Raw genomic sequence first — 17553 nt, 5'->3', positions numbered from 1 at the left:
ACTAAGTCCACCTGTAGGGTTTAACATGACAATCCTTATGAGCTCCTCTTGAGGACATTATCAACCTAGTATCTCTAGGACACAGTTTCCTTCTATAATCAACAACACACACTATAAGTGATATCATTTCCCAACTTATCGGGTTTATTGATTCATCGAACTAAATCTCACCCATTGATAAATTAAAGAAATAAATATCAAATATATATGCTTGTTATTATATTAGGATTAAGAGCACACACTTCCATAATAACTGAGGTATTTGTTCTTTTATAAAGTCAATATAAAAGAAACAACCTCAAATGGTCCTACTCAATACACTCTAAGTGTACTAGTGTAATTATATAATCAAGATAAACTAATTCCTAATTACACTACGACCTTCCAATGGTTTGTTCCTTTCCATTTTGGTCGTGAGCTACTGTTTAAAATTTATAAGGTACTGATAACATCATCTTCTATATGTGACACCACATACTATGTTATCTACAATATAAATTAATTGAACAACTACAAACAAATGTAGATAAATTGACCAAATGTGATTTTTTATTTAACATAACTGTTTACAAAAGCTTAGGCTTTCAGTATACACTCCAACAAGACTTTCCTTTGTCTAACCACAATTAAAACTTTTCTTACCAACATGCAGTCCTCCTTGACTCACTTGGATTTTCCTTGCCAACGGTGGTACAAGTTTGTTATACTAGTCGTGTATGTGGATGACATTTTGTTGGCGATCAATAATAAAGGTCTTTTATAAGAAACCAAGTAATCACTTTTATTATTTAATTTTGAACTGAAAGATCTCAGTAAAATATCCTTTATTTCAAACATACATAATGTCATGATCGTTCAAGGTGCATTTTTGAACTTTCACAAAAGACTTATTATGAAAAAGTACTTATACGATATGACATACAAAACTATGTACCTTGTAACACACTTGTATCTAGGGATGATAGATTCAGTTTGCAGCAATATCCACTGCTTGAACTTAAAATAAAAGTCATGTAACAATTCTCATATGTGTCGACTGAGGGAAGTCTCATATATGCACATATTTATCTGTGTCCAAATATAACGTACATAGTAGAGATATTAGGCATGTATTTAAGTAACCAAGGATCAGTGCACTGGAAAGGAGTGAAGAAAGTGATGTGATATTTACAAAAAATTAAAGAACATATGCACATATATCAGAAGTCTGATCACCTAAAGGTGATTAGATATTTAGATTATGATTTTACTAGATCCTTAGAAAAGGTACTAGAAGACATGTTAATTATTGTAATGGTAGGCGATAGACGTAGTGGATAACTATCAATTTCATTTATTCGCGTTTAAATACCAGAATTGATCTTCTAAATCTTGTTAATTCTACAGAATATTAGGAAATAGGCAACCAAACTCGATATTTGGGAAGAAACGACGCGACCATAAATTTTTATTAATAAAAAACTCACAAAAACAATTAAATATGTGTTTAAATAGACTCGAACCTTAAATATGTAAAAGATTAAAATATCTTTAAAAACCTAACTCGGCAAAATAATAAGAAATACTAAAATTATTCTTTCATTCCCACATCATTCTCCTTAGGATAGAGAAAACTTATCTTCCAATAGGAAGATTATCTGTTATCAAATTGATAAAATCTACTAACATTACATTTGGGTTCGCAACCTTGATTGTCGACATATCAGATGAGAGGATATCTCTTTCCAATTGTCCGGAGAAGCTAAGAGCATCAATTTGTGATTTCCTCAAAATTTTCTCAAGATTCACCCTCTATAGAATAAGATAAACTTTAGTTGTGAGCACCTCTCATCCGTATACAAGGTAGTAAGAACGCAGGGTCGCCGAGGTCTAGCAGCAACCAATATTGTACATGGAGTACAGATCTCTTGGATCATTTTTTTATAGTCTAAAAGATGTGTCACTCGTATTTGCGGCTGGATCGTGGTCGCGATCCGGTTGTAGATGATTGCGATCCCTTCCTGGGTTCATCGTCCCCACTAGGTTATAGTTTTTGTTCGGAGCGGACAGCCAAAGGCCGTCCGAAGGCCTCCGATGGTGGATGAGTGGCCAAGTTACTGGGCGCAGAGCGAGGGTGTCCTCCGGGCGGCCTCCGACCGCCCACTCTGAACAAAAACTATAACCTGATGAGGACGGTGAATCTAAGAAGGGATCGCAACCATTTATGGCCGGATCACGGCCACGATCCGGCCGTAAATACGAGTGACACAGGGGATCACAAAAATGATCCAAGAGATTCTCCTCATTGTACATGTCACTGCAGCATTGTGAGATTGTTCCAGTGCATCATCATCAATCTTCTCATCACCAATTTGACGTACGTTTCCCAATCTGGGAAATATCATAATAACGAAGTGCAGCTTCCAAAATCTTCCTCTTCAAATCCAGCATCCTCGCATAACAAACCTTATATTGTAAGTTAAGCACTTCATGCTGACTAAGAAAGAAGCGGTGTTAATAAAAGCCTCTGCATTAACAGAAATCTTCCTCAAGATATAAAGGTGAGCACATTTTGAGAGCAAATCAATCCCACTCAACATTTAATTTGTGCTGCTTTTGACCACTGTTGTTCAGAGTCAGAGTTCAGCCAGTTTCTCTCTGATGATCAACACCTAAATTAAGAGAATTTTGATGAATATCAAGTTATATTATCTAGCCACATTGTAGTGGTAGGCTAAATTCTAGTGATATGTGATCATGATCCAATCAGCTCTTTTCTTTTTACCCATGCATAACAACGCATGACTATGATCTAACACTCACCTCTTTCTAATTATGAACGAGGCTATCGTCTAAACAATTCCTAGAATTTTGCAAGTGAAGAACGGTACCTCCTCTATCATACTCACTAAGCATCTTCACGCAAATACCTAAATTCCATATGCCAAGCCAGCATCGATCGTTTCCTCGACTACTAAAAGTCCTTCGAACGAACGTCAAAAATGAGAAAAATGGCGACATCCAAACCGCTAGACTTTTCAAGCTATAGAGAAATCAAAAGAGCATGGAGTAAATTAGTACGGGAGGGTGTATATATAGCTAGTTGGTCTATTAACTTAACTTACAAAGACCGGCGCCTTGAGCTGATAATGCGCTACGCTACTGAAAGTCAAAGTCAACCGGTTAACAACATTGTTTAAGCCGTGATGATGACACATTTGCAGACGCGTTCATTTTGTGCTTGCGACGCCCGATGGGAGACGCTGCTAGCTTATTGTCCAATTATTTTCGATTGGTTATGCCAACAGCTCGATCGACGACGACTTGTTCAACGACCGAATTGTATGGGAGTTTATGGGAGCTTCACCCTTCCCATTTAAATTGCTTCTCCCTCAGGCTCATCAACAGAACTTGAGACGAAGAGAACGAGCTAGGTCGAAGAAGATTTAATTTCCTGCGAGGTCGAAGAAGATGCAGCCCGCCGACGTGGAAGTTTCTCCACTCGAGCTCATGTCGGCGATTCTGCAGGGAAAGCTCGACGTGTCGCAGCTGCTTCAGTGGGCTTCGAAGGCAGTCGAGAGCCCGAGGCTGATGGAGATGGCGCTCTTGGTCGGATGCTTCGCGGCGTTCATACTTTTCTGGAAGAAGACGGGCAACAAAGAGCCGGCCCCGGTGGCGGCGGCGAAAGCGCCGCCGGTGCCTGCTCAGAAGCGGCCGAAGAGGCTCAAAAGCGACGTGGATTACGTCGATGAGGGAAAAAAGAAGGTAACTCTGTTCATCGGCTCGCAGACCGGCACCGCCGAGAGGTTCGCCAAGGTTAGATTTTGACTGTTTCTCCTTTTGCGATTGCTGAAATAAGATATTTTGATCTGAAAATCGAGGCTTGAGCAGACTTTCGCGGACGAGGCCAACGCGCGCTACAAGAAGGCCGTCTTCAAAGTCGTCGAGCTGGTGGGTCTAATGAGTACAGTGAACTCGATCTAATGAGTTTTTGAATAAATTTTTAGCCTATTTTATTCAATTTTATTTCTCATGAATCTTCCTGCGCTGTTGATTTTATAGGACGATTATGCATTTGAAAACCACGAGTATGAAGAAAAGTTGAAGAAGGAGACGCTCGCATTGTTCTTCTTGGCAACGTCAGTCCAACTCTGAAACACCTTCCACAATTTTCGTTTTAAGGTTCTTCATCTTCTGAATTGGTTGCGATAAATTACAGATATGGAGACGGTGAACCGACCGATAACGCCGCGAGGTTCTATAAATGGTTCTGCGAGGCAAACGAGCGGAACGTTTACTTGGAGAACCTCCAATATGCTGTTTTCGGATTGGGAAGCACACAATATCAACTCTACAACAAGGTTCCACCTCGGTTCTTAATTTTCTCTTTTGTTAATTTTCAATCTTAATCTGAAAATAAATAAGGTTTCTGTGTTGGTCCGATTCAGATTGGTACAGACGTGGATCGAATTCTTGCTGAGCAAGGAGCAAAGCGAATTATTCCTTTGGGGCTTGGTAATGATGAACAGTACATTGAAGATGACTTTGTGGCATGGTACTAATTTTAAGGAATTAAGAAACAAAAATATTTGATTTTCTTCATCCACCACAGGCTCAACACCTTCTTCCATTGAACCTTTAATTTGTTTCCGCAGGAAAGATCTAGTTTGGCCAGAGCTTGATAAGTTACTCTGCAGCGAGGAAGATCTCGCCGGATTATCTACTGACTATGTGGCCAGCATACCGGAATACCGCATCGTGTTCCTCGAACGTGGAGATGCTCCCCAAATGGAGAGGAAACCAAGTCTTGCAAATGGCAATGCGGTTTATGACCTCCGTAATCCTTGCAGGTATGTAACAAAAGTTCTAGTGCACCGTCGAGAGCTGCTATTTCTCTTGCAAGAATCTAAAGCATGATGGATGACGAATTTCTAGGGTCAACGTGGCTGTAAGGAGAGAGCTTCATACCCCGCTTTCCGATCGTTCATGTACTCATCTGGAGTTTGACATTTCTGGAACTAGTCTCAAGTAAGCTCATTCGTAAAAGTTGTTTCATTTAGAGATCTGACCGATACTTAAACTAAAGATCAATTGGTTTATACTTTCAACAGGTATGAAACTGGTGATCATGTTGGTGTGTTTTCAGAGAATACCTCTGAGACAGTGGAAGAGGCTGCAAAGCTCTTGGGATATCCAGAGGACACATACTTCAGCCTGCATGCAGAAAAGGAGGATGGAACACCACTGAGCGGCAGTTCTATTGCACCTCCATTTCCAACGCCTTGTACTTTGAGAGAAGCACTTGCCAAATATGCTGACGTTCTGAGTTCTCCGAAAAAGGTAGACATTCTGATGTAGTAGAGCCTACAAATCGATCTAGTTTCTTAGTTTCTTGCGATGTTAATTATGAGATTTCATATCATGGATTCCAGCCTGCTTTACTTGCTCTGGCTGCTCATGCTTCTGAACCAACTGAAGCCGAAAGACTCAAGTTCTTGGCTTCTCCAGCTGGAAAGGTTAGCATATATTCTATTTGGATTGCGATGATTCGGGCTCGATGATGAAATATAAATTGACCACAATTCACCTTTTCTTTCAGGATGAATATAATCAATGGGTTGTTTCTAGCCAAAGAACTATTCTTGAAGTCATGGCTGAATTCCCTTCTGCCAAACTTCCTCTAGGAGTTTTCTTTGCAGCGGTAGCTCCACGCTTACAGCCTCGTTACTATTCGATATCTTCTTCTTCGAGGTAACAATTTGATAGCACTTGTCGATTCGTCCACAATTGCTTATATTAGCAATGGATTCACTGTTCTGTATTCAGGGCTTGGCCGTCGAGAATTCACGTCACATGCTCATTAGTCTATGAACCTACACCGACGGGAAGGATTCACAGAGGAGTTTGTTCCACCTGGATGAAGGTATGCAATCTCAATTGTCTCAATATATCGGGATCTTTACTTCTTTTTCCTCAAAATTGTGTCGATATTTTGATCACAGAACTCGACCCCGCAAGAGGAGACTCAAGAGTGTAGCCAGGCTCCCATTTTTGTGAGGCAATCAAACTTCAGATTGCCTGCAGATACCTCCGTGCCGATAATAATGATCGGCCCTGGCACAGGCTTGGCGCCCTTCAGAGGCTTTTTGCAGGTTCGACCCACATCGACAATGCGTGCAATTTTTGAGAATTCAAGAAAGATGTCAGCTGCTTAAAACATTTGTGGTTTGTGCTCTCAGGAAAGGCTTGCTCTCAAGGAGGCTGGAGCAGAACTCGGCCAGGCCATTTTCTTCTTCGGTTGCAGAAACAGAAAAATGGTATTCATCAAATCTACTAGCTTCTCAGAATCAATCCCCTTCATCATCTGAATCCACATGGATAATCACGCAGGACTACATCTATGAGGAAGAGCTAGATATGTTTGTAAAGGCAGGAGCTGTTTCCGAGCTCATCGTAGCTTTCTCCCGTGAAGGTCAAAGCAAAGAGTACGTGCAGCACAAGTTGTCTCAGAAGGTAAAATTCATCAAACTCTTTAACTTGGATCGTGTAATTGACCACTGACAATAATTGTTGGTTGTATCAGGCTGCAGAAGTCTGGAACATCATCTCACAGGGCGGCCACATCTATGTCTGTGGCGATGCCAAGGGAATGGCCAGAGATGTCCACAAAGTTATTCACACCATAGCTCAAGAACAGGTAGAAACTGAAATTCCTTGATCGAGGAAAGAGAGATCAGTCAATTCCTTCATTCATTGTTTCTGACGCATACATGTTGAATTGGATCTCAGGGATCACTGGAAGGCTCCAAGGTTGAGGCCTACGTAAAGAGTTTGCAAATGGAAGGGAGGTACCTTCGTGATGTGTGGTAGTGGCTAATAAGCCTCTATGCTCAGCTGAAGAAAAGAAAGAAAACAGAGGAGAAGAGTTTTGGACTAGGAATACAGCTTGAGCATGAAACTACCTCTTCCTTATATATTAATGATTTTTTCGAGATGAATAAGTACACACTATTTGTTCTTTCAGATGAACTTTGTACTTTCCAGTGGCTGTAATATTTTTCGAATACCTGCATGATGATGCAAAAATGATTACTACGCATTTGGGCAAGACTAGAACCATGTGTGATTATGATTGCTATGAACTACAATACCAGATTCTCTAGATTTTAATTAGAGAAGAAATTCATTACTAGTCGCCAAACAATTGGGGTTGACTGCACTGAAGTTCCAGCTAGTGCCTTGATCTAGCTTGGATCTTGGTTGAAGAAATGAGACAGAGAGGAAAAGGTTTTTAGGGGTGTATAGATTTTTAATTACTCTTTTATGAATTTTAAAAGACTAAGTGTATTCAATCTAAATTTTTATAAATTTCATAGAAATTTAAGTGACGTTTGGTTCTTTTTTAGGAATAGAATGAGAATGAGAATCATAGTATTGTAGAATGGGAATGGATATGAGCATGTATATCTCTTTTAAAAATAATGTTTGGCTAGTTGAATATTTTCTATCGAAATAGCATAACTTTTTTTTATCCTTAGAGGAAAATAAGAGAAAAAATTCATATCCATGAATGGAAATGGGAACATGTCTACATAGATTTTGTTGTTGGACCACCGAGATCCAAAAAGAGATATGATGTGATTTGAGTAGTTGCAGACCGATTGACTAATCAGCACACTTTTTACTCATTAATCGGATCAATGCACTAAGCCGCTTAGCTGCTTTTTATTGTCGAGAAACTGTGAGTTTACATGAAATTCCTTTGAGCATCATATCCAATCGAGTTCCTCGCTTCATGCCTAAATTTTGACAAAGTTTACCGAAAGCCTTGGGTACTAAGTTACATTTTAGTTTTGCCTTTCACCATAAGACAGATGGTCAATCAGAGTGCATTATTCAAACCTTAGAGGATCTTTTGTGAGCTTGCGTTTTTGATTTTGGAGGTAGTTGGGAGAACTATTTGCATTTGGTAGAATTCACCTATAGTAATAGTTTTCATTCAGTTATTCAGATGACTCCTTTTAAAGCACTATATGGTCAAGCGTGCAGATCACCTGTGTTGTGGGATGAAGTAGGCGAGCATCAATTACTTGGCCCACAGTGCATTAGGAAGGACGTAGAGATGGTGAAAATGATTAGACAAAGGTTATTGACAACTTAGAACCGTTAAAAAAATTATGCAGACAATAAATGTAGAAAGTTAGAATTTTCAAAGGGAGATGATATATTCCTTCATGTATCTCCTATTAAAGGTGTACAAAAAATTTGGTGTTAAGGGCAAGTTAGCATCTAAATTTATTAGACCCTTTTAGATTATTGAATGGGTGGGCTCAGTGGCTTATAGGTTTGATTTTCCATCTTCACTAGTAGGAGTTCATAATGTGTTCCATGTTTCGATGTGTGAATATATATTTTCGATCTATCTCATGTGCTAGAGAGTTTGACCACACCTTTGTATCCAGATACTACTTATAAGGAGCATCCGGTTCATATCTTGGAGCACAAAGAGCACCAACTTCAAAATAAGAGAGTGCATCTAGTGAAAGTGGCATGGTAACATCACTCTAATAAAGAGACTACTTGGGAGCTTGAGAAAGACATGCGAGAACGATTCCTCACCTCTTTCCTTCAGGTACATTTAAATTTAGAAGACCAAATTTTATTTTAGGGGATAGGATGTAATATATTTTTTTTTTTTTAAAAAAAGAGAGGGGGTACAATTGTGATCTTTTTCAAACTTTCTAGACATTTTTGCAAAAGTGCCATTAAAAAAAACAGTCGAAATTTTCCTTTTCCCCTTAGCCATGATCTCCTTTTCCCTTTGGTCGCGGTTCACGATCTTGGTGCTCTAGCCACATGATCGCATTATCTCATCATTTATCTGAGTACGGATCCTTAGGCTCATTTTCCCATAGTTTTCTTTGAGCCCCTTCATAATTGTAGCCAGATCGTAGTTAGAATCTAATCGTAATTGACTGTGACCCCTATCTGGGTTCACATTCCCACTTAGGTTATAGTTTGGATTGGAAAAAGTAACTAGAGGCCTCTGGCGGTGGGCCAGTAGCCGTGCTGCCGGGCGCTGAGCGGGGGTGGCTTCCGGCTGCCTATCCCTACCTAAACTATAACCTGGGTGAGAATGTAAACACAGGGAGGGATCACAGTCAATTACGGCCAGATTCCAGCTGCGATCCAGCCGTAATTGAGAAGGAGACCAGGAGGGGATCATGGAAAAGCGGACCAGAGGATCTACCCTCTCCTCAAGCCATTGCCCTCATCTTCGTAGCCTCTTCACTTCGTCGATCCTCCACAACAAGCGAAAACACGTTTAATTTTAGGTGAAGTTTTGTTACTTGATTCCAGTTCACTTGCCTTTGTGCATAATTTATAGAAATGATCCAGATTTACTCATGTTAGTTGCTTCATCCTTTTTATCAAGCCTATAGTCTACTTCCATGTCTAATTCAGTTTACCCTTGCTTCTAATATCATTATTGATCCTGTCCGAAATTTGAGTCAGACAGAGACCGGCGGAGATGGCGTTGGTGTTGACGAAGAGGCGACTTTGACGCATCCTGCATGTGCACGTCAGAAAAGCGAACCCTCACGTGGAACCCCAAGGTCTGTAGCAGGAGCACTGGTGGTACTTAGACTCTGAACACACTCAGACGAGCACCCGGAGCGTTAGAGACCAGAAACTAGGGAAAAAGTCTCCAGCACAGGCCCTCTGACGCTCAAATTAGGTCCTTTTTCCTCAGAAAAGCAATGTACGATGGAAAAAAGAACTATTGAAGATGAGTACGGATGTGTTCGTACCTGACCAAGGAAGAGGACCTCGCTTTTTATATGACTCTGCATACTTGTTAAGCCTGAGCGCTACCCGAGAATGTCGGGTATCAGAGTTTGTTGGGTGAGAGAGAATGTACGGCGACCTCCTATTGGTGGAAGGAAGGTTCCACTCTCAGGAAATGGTAGACCACTGGAATATTACCTAGCGTATGATAGTTATTCTCTGACAGGAATTTACGATTCTTTGACATTGTTGTCGCTTACTGCTTTTCATCCCGCCCGGGTTCAGCTACAGACAACTCTGGATGACCACTCAGATGTGCTATCAGGACTGAATCTTGATGAAAAGGATGAGCAGTGGTGAATCAACCGGGTTTTATATGAGACTGTGGCGAGATGTGTTGAGTTTTGTTTTAAATTCAAAGCAATTTTTGTAGTGGTTTTTAGTCCCACATTGTTAAGTGGAGAAGCTTGGAAGGGCTTATATATGAAGCCCTTCCATCCTTGTTTAGCAATAATAAGAAGACCTACACGCATGCGCGGGCCAAGCCCAAATCGAGTGGATTTGGGGGGTTCGAGCCGGAAATCCATAAACCGGGCGTCACGTGCGCGATTAACGCGCGCAGGGGGGGGGGGTGCAAATCCCCAGCCCGTGGGCCTTGCGCTCACGGGCGGCCCGGTCTGTTTTTGCTGGTTTGGTTCAGTCTGAACCAAACCAGTTTGGTTTCTGGTTTGGTCTCGTTTCTGGTCCGCGTGAGGAAACGAAGCAGCGCTCCGCGTCGATACAACGCATCCGCGCGGAGCGCGTCGTATGAGGATGCGATACAACGCATCCGCGCGTGAGAAGAGGAAGTGCGTCCCTTCCTCTGCACTGTTTCAAAGTGTATAAATACACTTCCTCCGTTCCTTCTGAAAACACACCGAAGCAAAGCATTTCTTCTGCCTTCTGCTTCTTCTTCTCTCCCCTTGTTCCGAGTTCTGAGGTTTGGTTTACGATTTGAGGTTGAGTCCGAGTGCGGTGCTCGTTTTGGAGTGCACCTACGAGCGACGCGAGCGGTTGTCGGATCTTGGGAGGATTTTGCCAGAGAGCCTTTGCACCGTGGGCGGCAATCAATTCTCTAAAGACAGTCGGCACGTCCGACGCTTCGACCGGAGATACACAATTTCTTAACCCTTTACTGTTATTAAAGTTTATTGCATGCTCGTCGTTTATTAGTGCAATTAAATATTACTGTTTTAGCATAATTAGTTCTATTACAGTTCTTACAATTTTAGAGAATTGATTGTAGCATCAATAAACATGATGAACGATAGGGTAACGGGGTCTGATGAGGCTAGTGCCCGACCCGAAAAATTTTACGGGCAAAACTTCAGACGTTGGCAACAACGAATGAAATTTTGGCTTACTACGCTAGGGCTATTCTCCGTTATAGAAACAGACCCTCCTTCACCTAATGAAGAGGAACCTGCCCGTAGTGCTACCTTAGAGAGGTTTAAGCAAAGGGATTATCTCTGCCATGGGAGAATCCTGTCTGCCCTCTCAGACGCACTATTTGATGTATACTGCTCAACCTCTTCAGCTAAAGAGCTGTGGAAATCTTTGGATAAAAAATACAACTCCGAAGATTCTGGTTTAGAAAAGTATACTGTGGCAAAATTCCTGAACTTCAAAATGGTTGAAGGTAAATCTGTGGTTGAGCAGACACATGAATTCCAAGTTCAAATTCATGGTCTTGCTGAAGGAGATATGCCATTACCTGAAAAATTTCAGGTCTTGTCTATCATCGAAAAATTACCTCCGAGTTGGGAAGATTTTGGCATGACTCTTAAACATCGGAGAGGTAAAATCTCTCTCGAAGATTTGATGATTGCCTTAAATATCGAAGAAGAACATCGGAAGCAACATAAAAGTGATGAAACAAGAATGCCTATGGATTTTATTCCAAAGGCAAATGTAGTAGTCTCATCTGACAAGAGGAAATTCAAAAACTAGAAAATGAAAAACAAGATGAAACCCAACCCAAAGGTTCAAAAGAAAACTGGAACCAAACCTAAGTCTTGCTGGGCATGTGGACAGGTTGGACATTATGCCAAATTCTGCCCTAAGCGAAAGGACAAGGAGAAAAACCAAAGCAATACTAAGGCACAAGTAAATATCGTGACTGCTAGTGACGACACCAGCGATAGGTTTGTTACCTTCAAACCCGAACTAAACTTGATCTATCAACCCAATGAATGGTTAGTTGATACAGGTGCTAATGTACACTGTTGTGCTGATCGCTCTGCCTTCCTTACTTATCAGGTAATTGAAGGCACTTCCGTGACCATGGGGAACCATTCTGCAGCCAGGGTGTTTGGGATAGGACAAATTGACCTGAGGTTCACCTCTGGAAAAGTCCTGTCACTACATGAGGTGCATCACGTTCCAGCGGTCCGTCGGAATTTGATTAGCGGATCAAAGTTAGTCCGTGCTGGTTATGAGTTGAACTTTAAATGTAATAAAGTTGTAATATTACATTTAGGAACCTTTATTGGAAAAGGTTACCTTAATGAAGGTTTATTTAAACTCAATGTAGAAAATGCTACTTTAAATAAAACTTCTGATATTGGTTGTTCATATAACATTGAGTCTTATGATCTATGGCATGACAGATTAGGACATGTCAATTTTAATACCGTAAAAAGGATGATGAATCTTGACATGATCCCTAAGCATGCTATAAATGATAAGAAAAAATGTGAAATTTGTGTGCAATATAAACAAACCCGTAAACCCTTCAAATCAGTTGATAGAAATTCTGATATTTTAGAATTGATTCATACTAACTGTTGTGAGTTTAACGGTGTAATAACGAGAGATCATAAAAGGTATTTCATTACCTTCATTGATGATCACTCTCGTTATTGTTATGTTTATTTGCTAAAAACCAAGGATGAAGCTTTAGATAAATTTATGAACTTTAAATCTGAAGCTGAGAATCAAACCGATAAAACTATTAAGAGGTTAAGGTCTGATAGGGGTGGAGAATTTACCTCGAACCTGTTTAAAAATTTTTGTCAAGATACAGATATAATCCATGAGGTAACTGCTCCATATAGTCCTCAATCCAACGGTATAGCAGAACGAAAAAATCGAACCCTTGAAGATATGATTAATTCCATGTTAGGCAGTTCTGGGTTACCCAACTTTATGTGGGGGGAGGCTCTATACACTGCATGTCATGTGCTAAATAGAGTCCCAATGAAGTCAAGGGATAAAACCCCATATGAGCTTTGTAAAGGCCGAAGGACAAGTTTGAAATACCTTAAAGTGTGGGGGTGCCTTGCAAAGGTACTAGTACCTGAACACAGAAGGAAAAAATTTGGTCCAAAGACCGTAGATGGTATCTTCTTGGGTTATGCTCAAAATAGTATTGCATATAGGTTCCTGATTATTAAATCAGAAATTCCTGGAATATATGCAAATACTATTGTAGAACTTCGCGATGCTACATTTTTTGAGGATATATTTCCTATGAAGACGAGAACACCTCAATCTAGTATTCCTACTAGAAATGAGCCTTCTTAGAGGTCCCATTATCCGTAGTGGGTACACCTTCCTCAAGTCACTCTAGACTAGATGAATCTAGTGAGTGTACAGAACCGAGAAGGAGCAAGAGGCAACGTGTGTCTACGGATTTAGGTCAGGACTTTATCACCTATAATATAGAAGGTGACCCTGTGACATATAGAGATGCTATGGATTCTCCTGAAGCTAAGTACTGGAAAGAGGCCATTAAAAATGAAATGGACTCTATTATCTCTAATGCTACTTGGGAGTTAGTAGATTTACCTCCTGGGTGTAACACTATAGGATGTAAATGGGTGTTTAAAAGAAAACTAAAACCTGATGGGTCAGTAGATAAATTCAAAGCCCGCCTAGTTGCTAAGGGATTCAAACAGAAAGAAGGGATTGATTATTTTGACACTTATTCTCCTGTTATAAGAATTACTACAATCCGAGTATTAATAGCATTGGCGTCCATATATCATCTTGAGATCCATCAAATGGATGTTAAAACTGTATTCCTTAATGGAGATCTTGAAGAAGAGATATATATGGATCAACCTGAGGGATATGTAGTTTCTGGAAATGAGAACAAAGTTTGTAGGTTAGTCAAATCTCTTTATGGTTTGAAGCAAGCCCCAAAGCAGTGGCACGAAAAATTTGATAGAGCTATGCTATTATTTGGCTTTGAAGTGAATGACTCTGATAAATGTGTACATGCTAAAATGAAAGGTGATAATTGTATTATCCTATGCTTATATGTTGATGATATTCTACTGTTTGGAACTAACCTTTCTATTATAAAAGAGACTAAGACCCTCTTAAGTGGTAAGTTTGATATGAAGGATATGAGTTGTGCTGATATGATTTTAGGGCTGAAGTTGACTCGATCAACTGAAGGAATAGCAATTTCTCAATCACTCTATGTTGAGAGAGTATTAGAGAAATATGGCTATAGCCAAGTTAAATCTGTTGTCACACCATATGACCCTTCAAAAACTCTCCACAAGAATAATAGTGGTGTGGCAGTGTCTCAATTAAGATACTCACAAATAATAGGTAGTTTAATGTATTTAGCTAATTGTTCTAGACCTGATATTTCTTTTGCTATATCGAAATTGAGCAGGTTTTCCAGCTGTCCGGACAGAACGCATTGGGATGCATTAGATAGAGTACTCAGATATCTGAAAGGCACTATATCCTTGGGCTTGTGGTATGGGAGATTCCCTGCAGTCCTGGAGGGATATAGTGATGCCAGTTGGATAGTTGACACTGCTGAGTGTAAAGGCGTTACTGGTTATGTCTTTACACTTGGAGGCGGTGCAGTTGCTTGGAGGTCTGTTAAACAGACGATTATAACCCGGTCTACATCTGAGGCAGAATTGTGTGCTTTGGATACCACAGTAACTGAAGCTGATTGCCTTAAGGGTCTTCTTTCTGAAATTCCCTTGATGATGAAGCCAATACCTTCTATTTCAGTACACTGTGATAATCAAATAACAATAGCTCAGATTAGAAGCTCCAAGTATAACCAGAAACAGAAGAGACATGTACGAATAAGATTAAAGTCTATTCGTGAGCTAGTGTCTCTTGGAGTGGTGTCATTGGACTTTGTAAGTTCAAAAGACAATATTGCTGACCCACTCACTAAAGGACTTGATTCTGAGAAAATCAAGAGATCCAGTAAGGGAATGGGACTGAGGCCTGTCCTGGTTTCATCTATAGCGGCAACCCAACCTATCTGATTGGAGATCCCAAAAAGTAGGTTCAATGTGGTACAAACAAGCTATAAGGGTGAAACGTAAGCATCAAATTAATTGAGATATAATCTCATAGTCTCTTCCCTGGATAGATGCTTGACTGCTAGTAAGGATGAGCTTAAGAGCTCTTAATGAGTTCAAGGTCTTAATAACAGGATGCTTGCAGTATATCCTTGGAGAACTCACCTATGTAAGTGTAACTGTGAGGCCGCAGTGTGGGGGGTCTAGGCAACTCTCCTTAGCACTTATGAAACAAGATTCGGTGGCATGGCCATAATGCACCAACCCAGAAGGATTCAACCGTCGCCAGTGATGAGTTGTTACCAATTGATCTTCACATATAAAAGGTTTAAGATCAAGACTCTGTTCTCTTCAAACCTATGTGAATAAGATTGGTGTACTTAGGTGAAAATTCAAACCGGAAGGTATTTTCACTGAAAGCTCATTGCAACCAAGGCTCAGAACATATCTTTGTTTTGACTAAAAAAAAAAATTTGCTTTGAATTTGTGGGGGATTGTTGAGTTTTGTTTTAAATTCAAAGCAATTTTTGTAGTGGTTTTTAGTCCCACATTGTTAAGTGGAGAAGCTTGGAAGGGCTTATATATGAAGCCCTTCCATCCTTGCTTAGCAATAATAAGAAGACATACACGCATGCGCGGGCCAAGCCCAAATTGAGTGGATTTGGGGGGTTCGAGCAGGAAATCCATAAACCGGGCGTCACGTGCGCGATTAACGCGCGCAGGGGGGGGTGCAAATCCCCAGCCCGGGGCCTTGCGCTCACGGGCGGCCCGGTCTGTTTTTGCTGGTTTGGTTCAGTCTGAACTAAACCAGTTTGGTTTCTGGTTTGGTCTCGTTTCTGGTCCGCGTGAGGAAACGAAGCAGTGCTCCGTGTCGATACAACGCATCCGCGCGTGAGAAGAGGAAGTGCGTCCCTTCCTCTGCACTGTTTCGAAGTGTATAAATACACTTCCTCCGTTCCTTCTGAAAACACACCGAAGCAAAGCATTTCTTCTGCCTTCTGCTTCTTCTTCTCTCCCCTTGTTCCGAGTTCTGAGGCTTGGTTTGCGATTTGAGGTTGAGTCCGAGTGCGGTGCTCGTTTTGGAGTGCACCTACGAGCGACGCGAGCGGTTGTCGGATCTTGGGAGGATTTTGCCAGAGAGCCTTTGCACCGTGGGCGGCAATCAATTCTCTAAAGACAGTCGGCACGTCCGACGCTTCGACCGGAGATACACAATTTCTTAACCCTTTACTGTTATTAAAGTTTATTGCATGCTCGTCGTTTATTAGTGCAATTAAATATTACTGTTTTAGCATAATTAGTTCTATTACAGTTCTTACAAGAGGTCCATCCTTCATGATTTGACCGTTGAAGAGCTGGTCGGGAGTTGTCTTAGTAAAAGTATCAACACCATCTATAAAGCTTGAGCCGGGGAGATCCGATCAGCCAGGGGCAGGCCAAAACTAGTCCAAGATTTGTCTTACGTCTCAGATCTAGGGACTTGCCTTACCTATGACCGATCAGAAATTATGCGGCTGATGACGCGATGCGTTCTAATTCCCGTCTTTTCTTGACTGTTGACTGTCATATCCCCTTGACTATTGACTGTCACGTCCTCTTGATTTTTGATTGCCACGCCCCCTTTACTTTTGACTTCCCAGCCTTATCGAGCCCCTCCTTTACGTACCATATCAATTACAATGTTTCGTCATTCAAAATTTTATCGCTCACATAGGAATCTTATTCCCTATTTCATTATATTTCTAATTTTATGATTTATACTTGACAGTACTGTAATTTTTATGTTGTTTGCATAAATCTGTTTAGCTTTATATATGTCATCGTTCCTTTATTTTCTTTTCTATTTTAATCATATGAAATCTTATCAAATGGATAAAACTATATAAAGTAAAGGTTTCCTCTTTTAGGGATAAAAGAGTAGTATTATACCCAATCAAAATTATTATTGAGAAAAACAAAGAATAATTTGAATTACTTGAGAAGGAACAATAAGTGGGCCAATATTTATATTCGTCCATATAAGTTCTGTAATTGGAAAGTATGAGAGGAGTTGGCTCAATACTTGTAAGATATTACAAAGCTTTCTCACAACTAAATAAAATGGAGAACCATGTGTAAAAACCTGGGTGCTAGAGAACCTCCATTCTATATGTTACAAAGGTTATAAGACTATGTATACCAAGTTAGTAATAGAATATTTCTCTATAAAATAGAGCATTTTCTCCGCGCGTTAAACATGACTATCGGGTTCTTTGTTTTCAGTGCGTTCGCAGGCTTGATCAACATGGAGATAATTTTTCTCACGAGGTGGATTGTAGACTGTTCACTCTCATTCGCATGTGAGGCATCTCACAAGATAGATTGCGAATCATTTATTTTGTATTTATGTGAGATACTTCAGGTGAATTGAGAGTCGTTCATCCGTTTATATGTTTGTATATGTGTATTCACATAATATATT

The 17553-nt window shown here is 40.4% G+C and overlaps 1 protein-coding gene across 1 annotated transcript; it reads left to right on the top strand.

Annotated features, from left to right (window-relative positions):
- Positions 1-3287: 3287 nt before the first annotated feature.
- On the top strand, positions 3288-7087 carry LOC121971576 (NADPH--cytochrome P450 reductase 3-like). The gene is made up of 16 exons (XM_042522898.1): positions 3288-3795; positions 3871-3930; positions 4042-4118; positions 4199-4340; positions 4428-4534; positions 4635-4829; positions 4915-5007; positions 5091-5319; positions 5412-5495; positions 5579-5730; positions 5806-5902; positions 5982-6131; positions 6219-6296; positions 6370-6492; positions 6563-6676; positions 6769-7087. Exons 1-16 carry the CDS (start codon positions 3451-3453, stop codon positions 6847-6849), a joined length of 2127 nt encoding a protein of 708 aa, XP_042378832.1. The 5' UTR covers positions 3288-3450; the 3' UTR covers positions 6850-7087.
- Positions 7088-17553: the final 10466 nt, after the last annotated feature.

Source organism: Zingiber officinale, chromosome 4A (assembly GCF_018446385.1).
Source record: "Zingiber officinale cultivar Zhangliang chromosome 4A, Zo_v1.1, whole genome shotgun sequence".
Lineage (NCBI taxonomy): Eukaryota > Viridiplantae > Streptophyta > Magnoliopsida > Zingiberales > Zingiberaceae > Zingiber > Zingiber officinale.
This window is presented reverse-complemented; position numbering and strand designations above follow the sequence as displayed.

Bases quoted from the DNA above. Each gene is read 5' to 3' on its own strand.
- LOC121971576 (XM_042522898.1), top strand. From the start codon at position 3,451: ATGCAGCCCGCCGACGTGGAAGTTTCTCCACTCGAGCTCATGTCGGCG. The intron at 5,320-5,411 runs GTAGACATTCTG...CATGGATTCCAG, and splicing joins TTCTGAGTTCTCCGAAAAAG to CCTGCTTTACTTGCTCTGGC. The intron at 6,677-6,768 runs GTAGAAACTGAA...ATTGGATCTCAG, and splicing joins ACACCATAGCTCAAGAACAG to GGATCACTGGAAGGCTCCAA.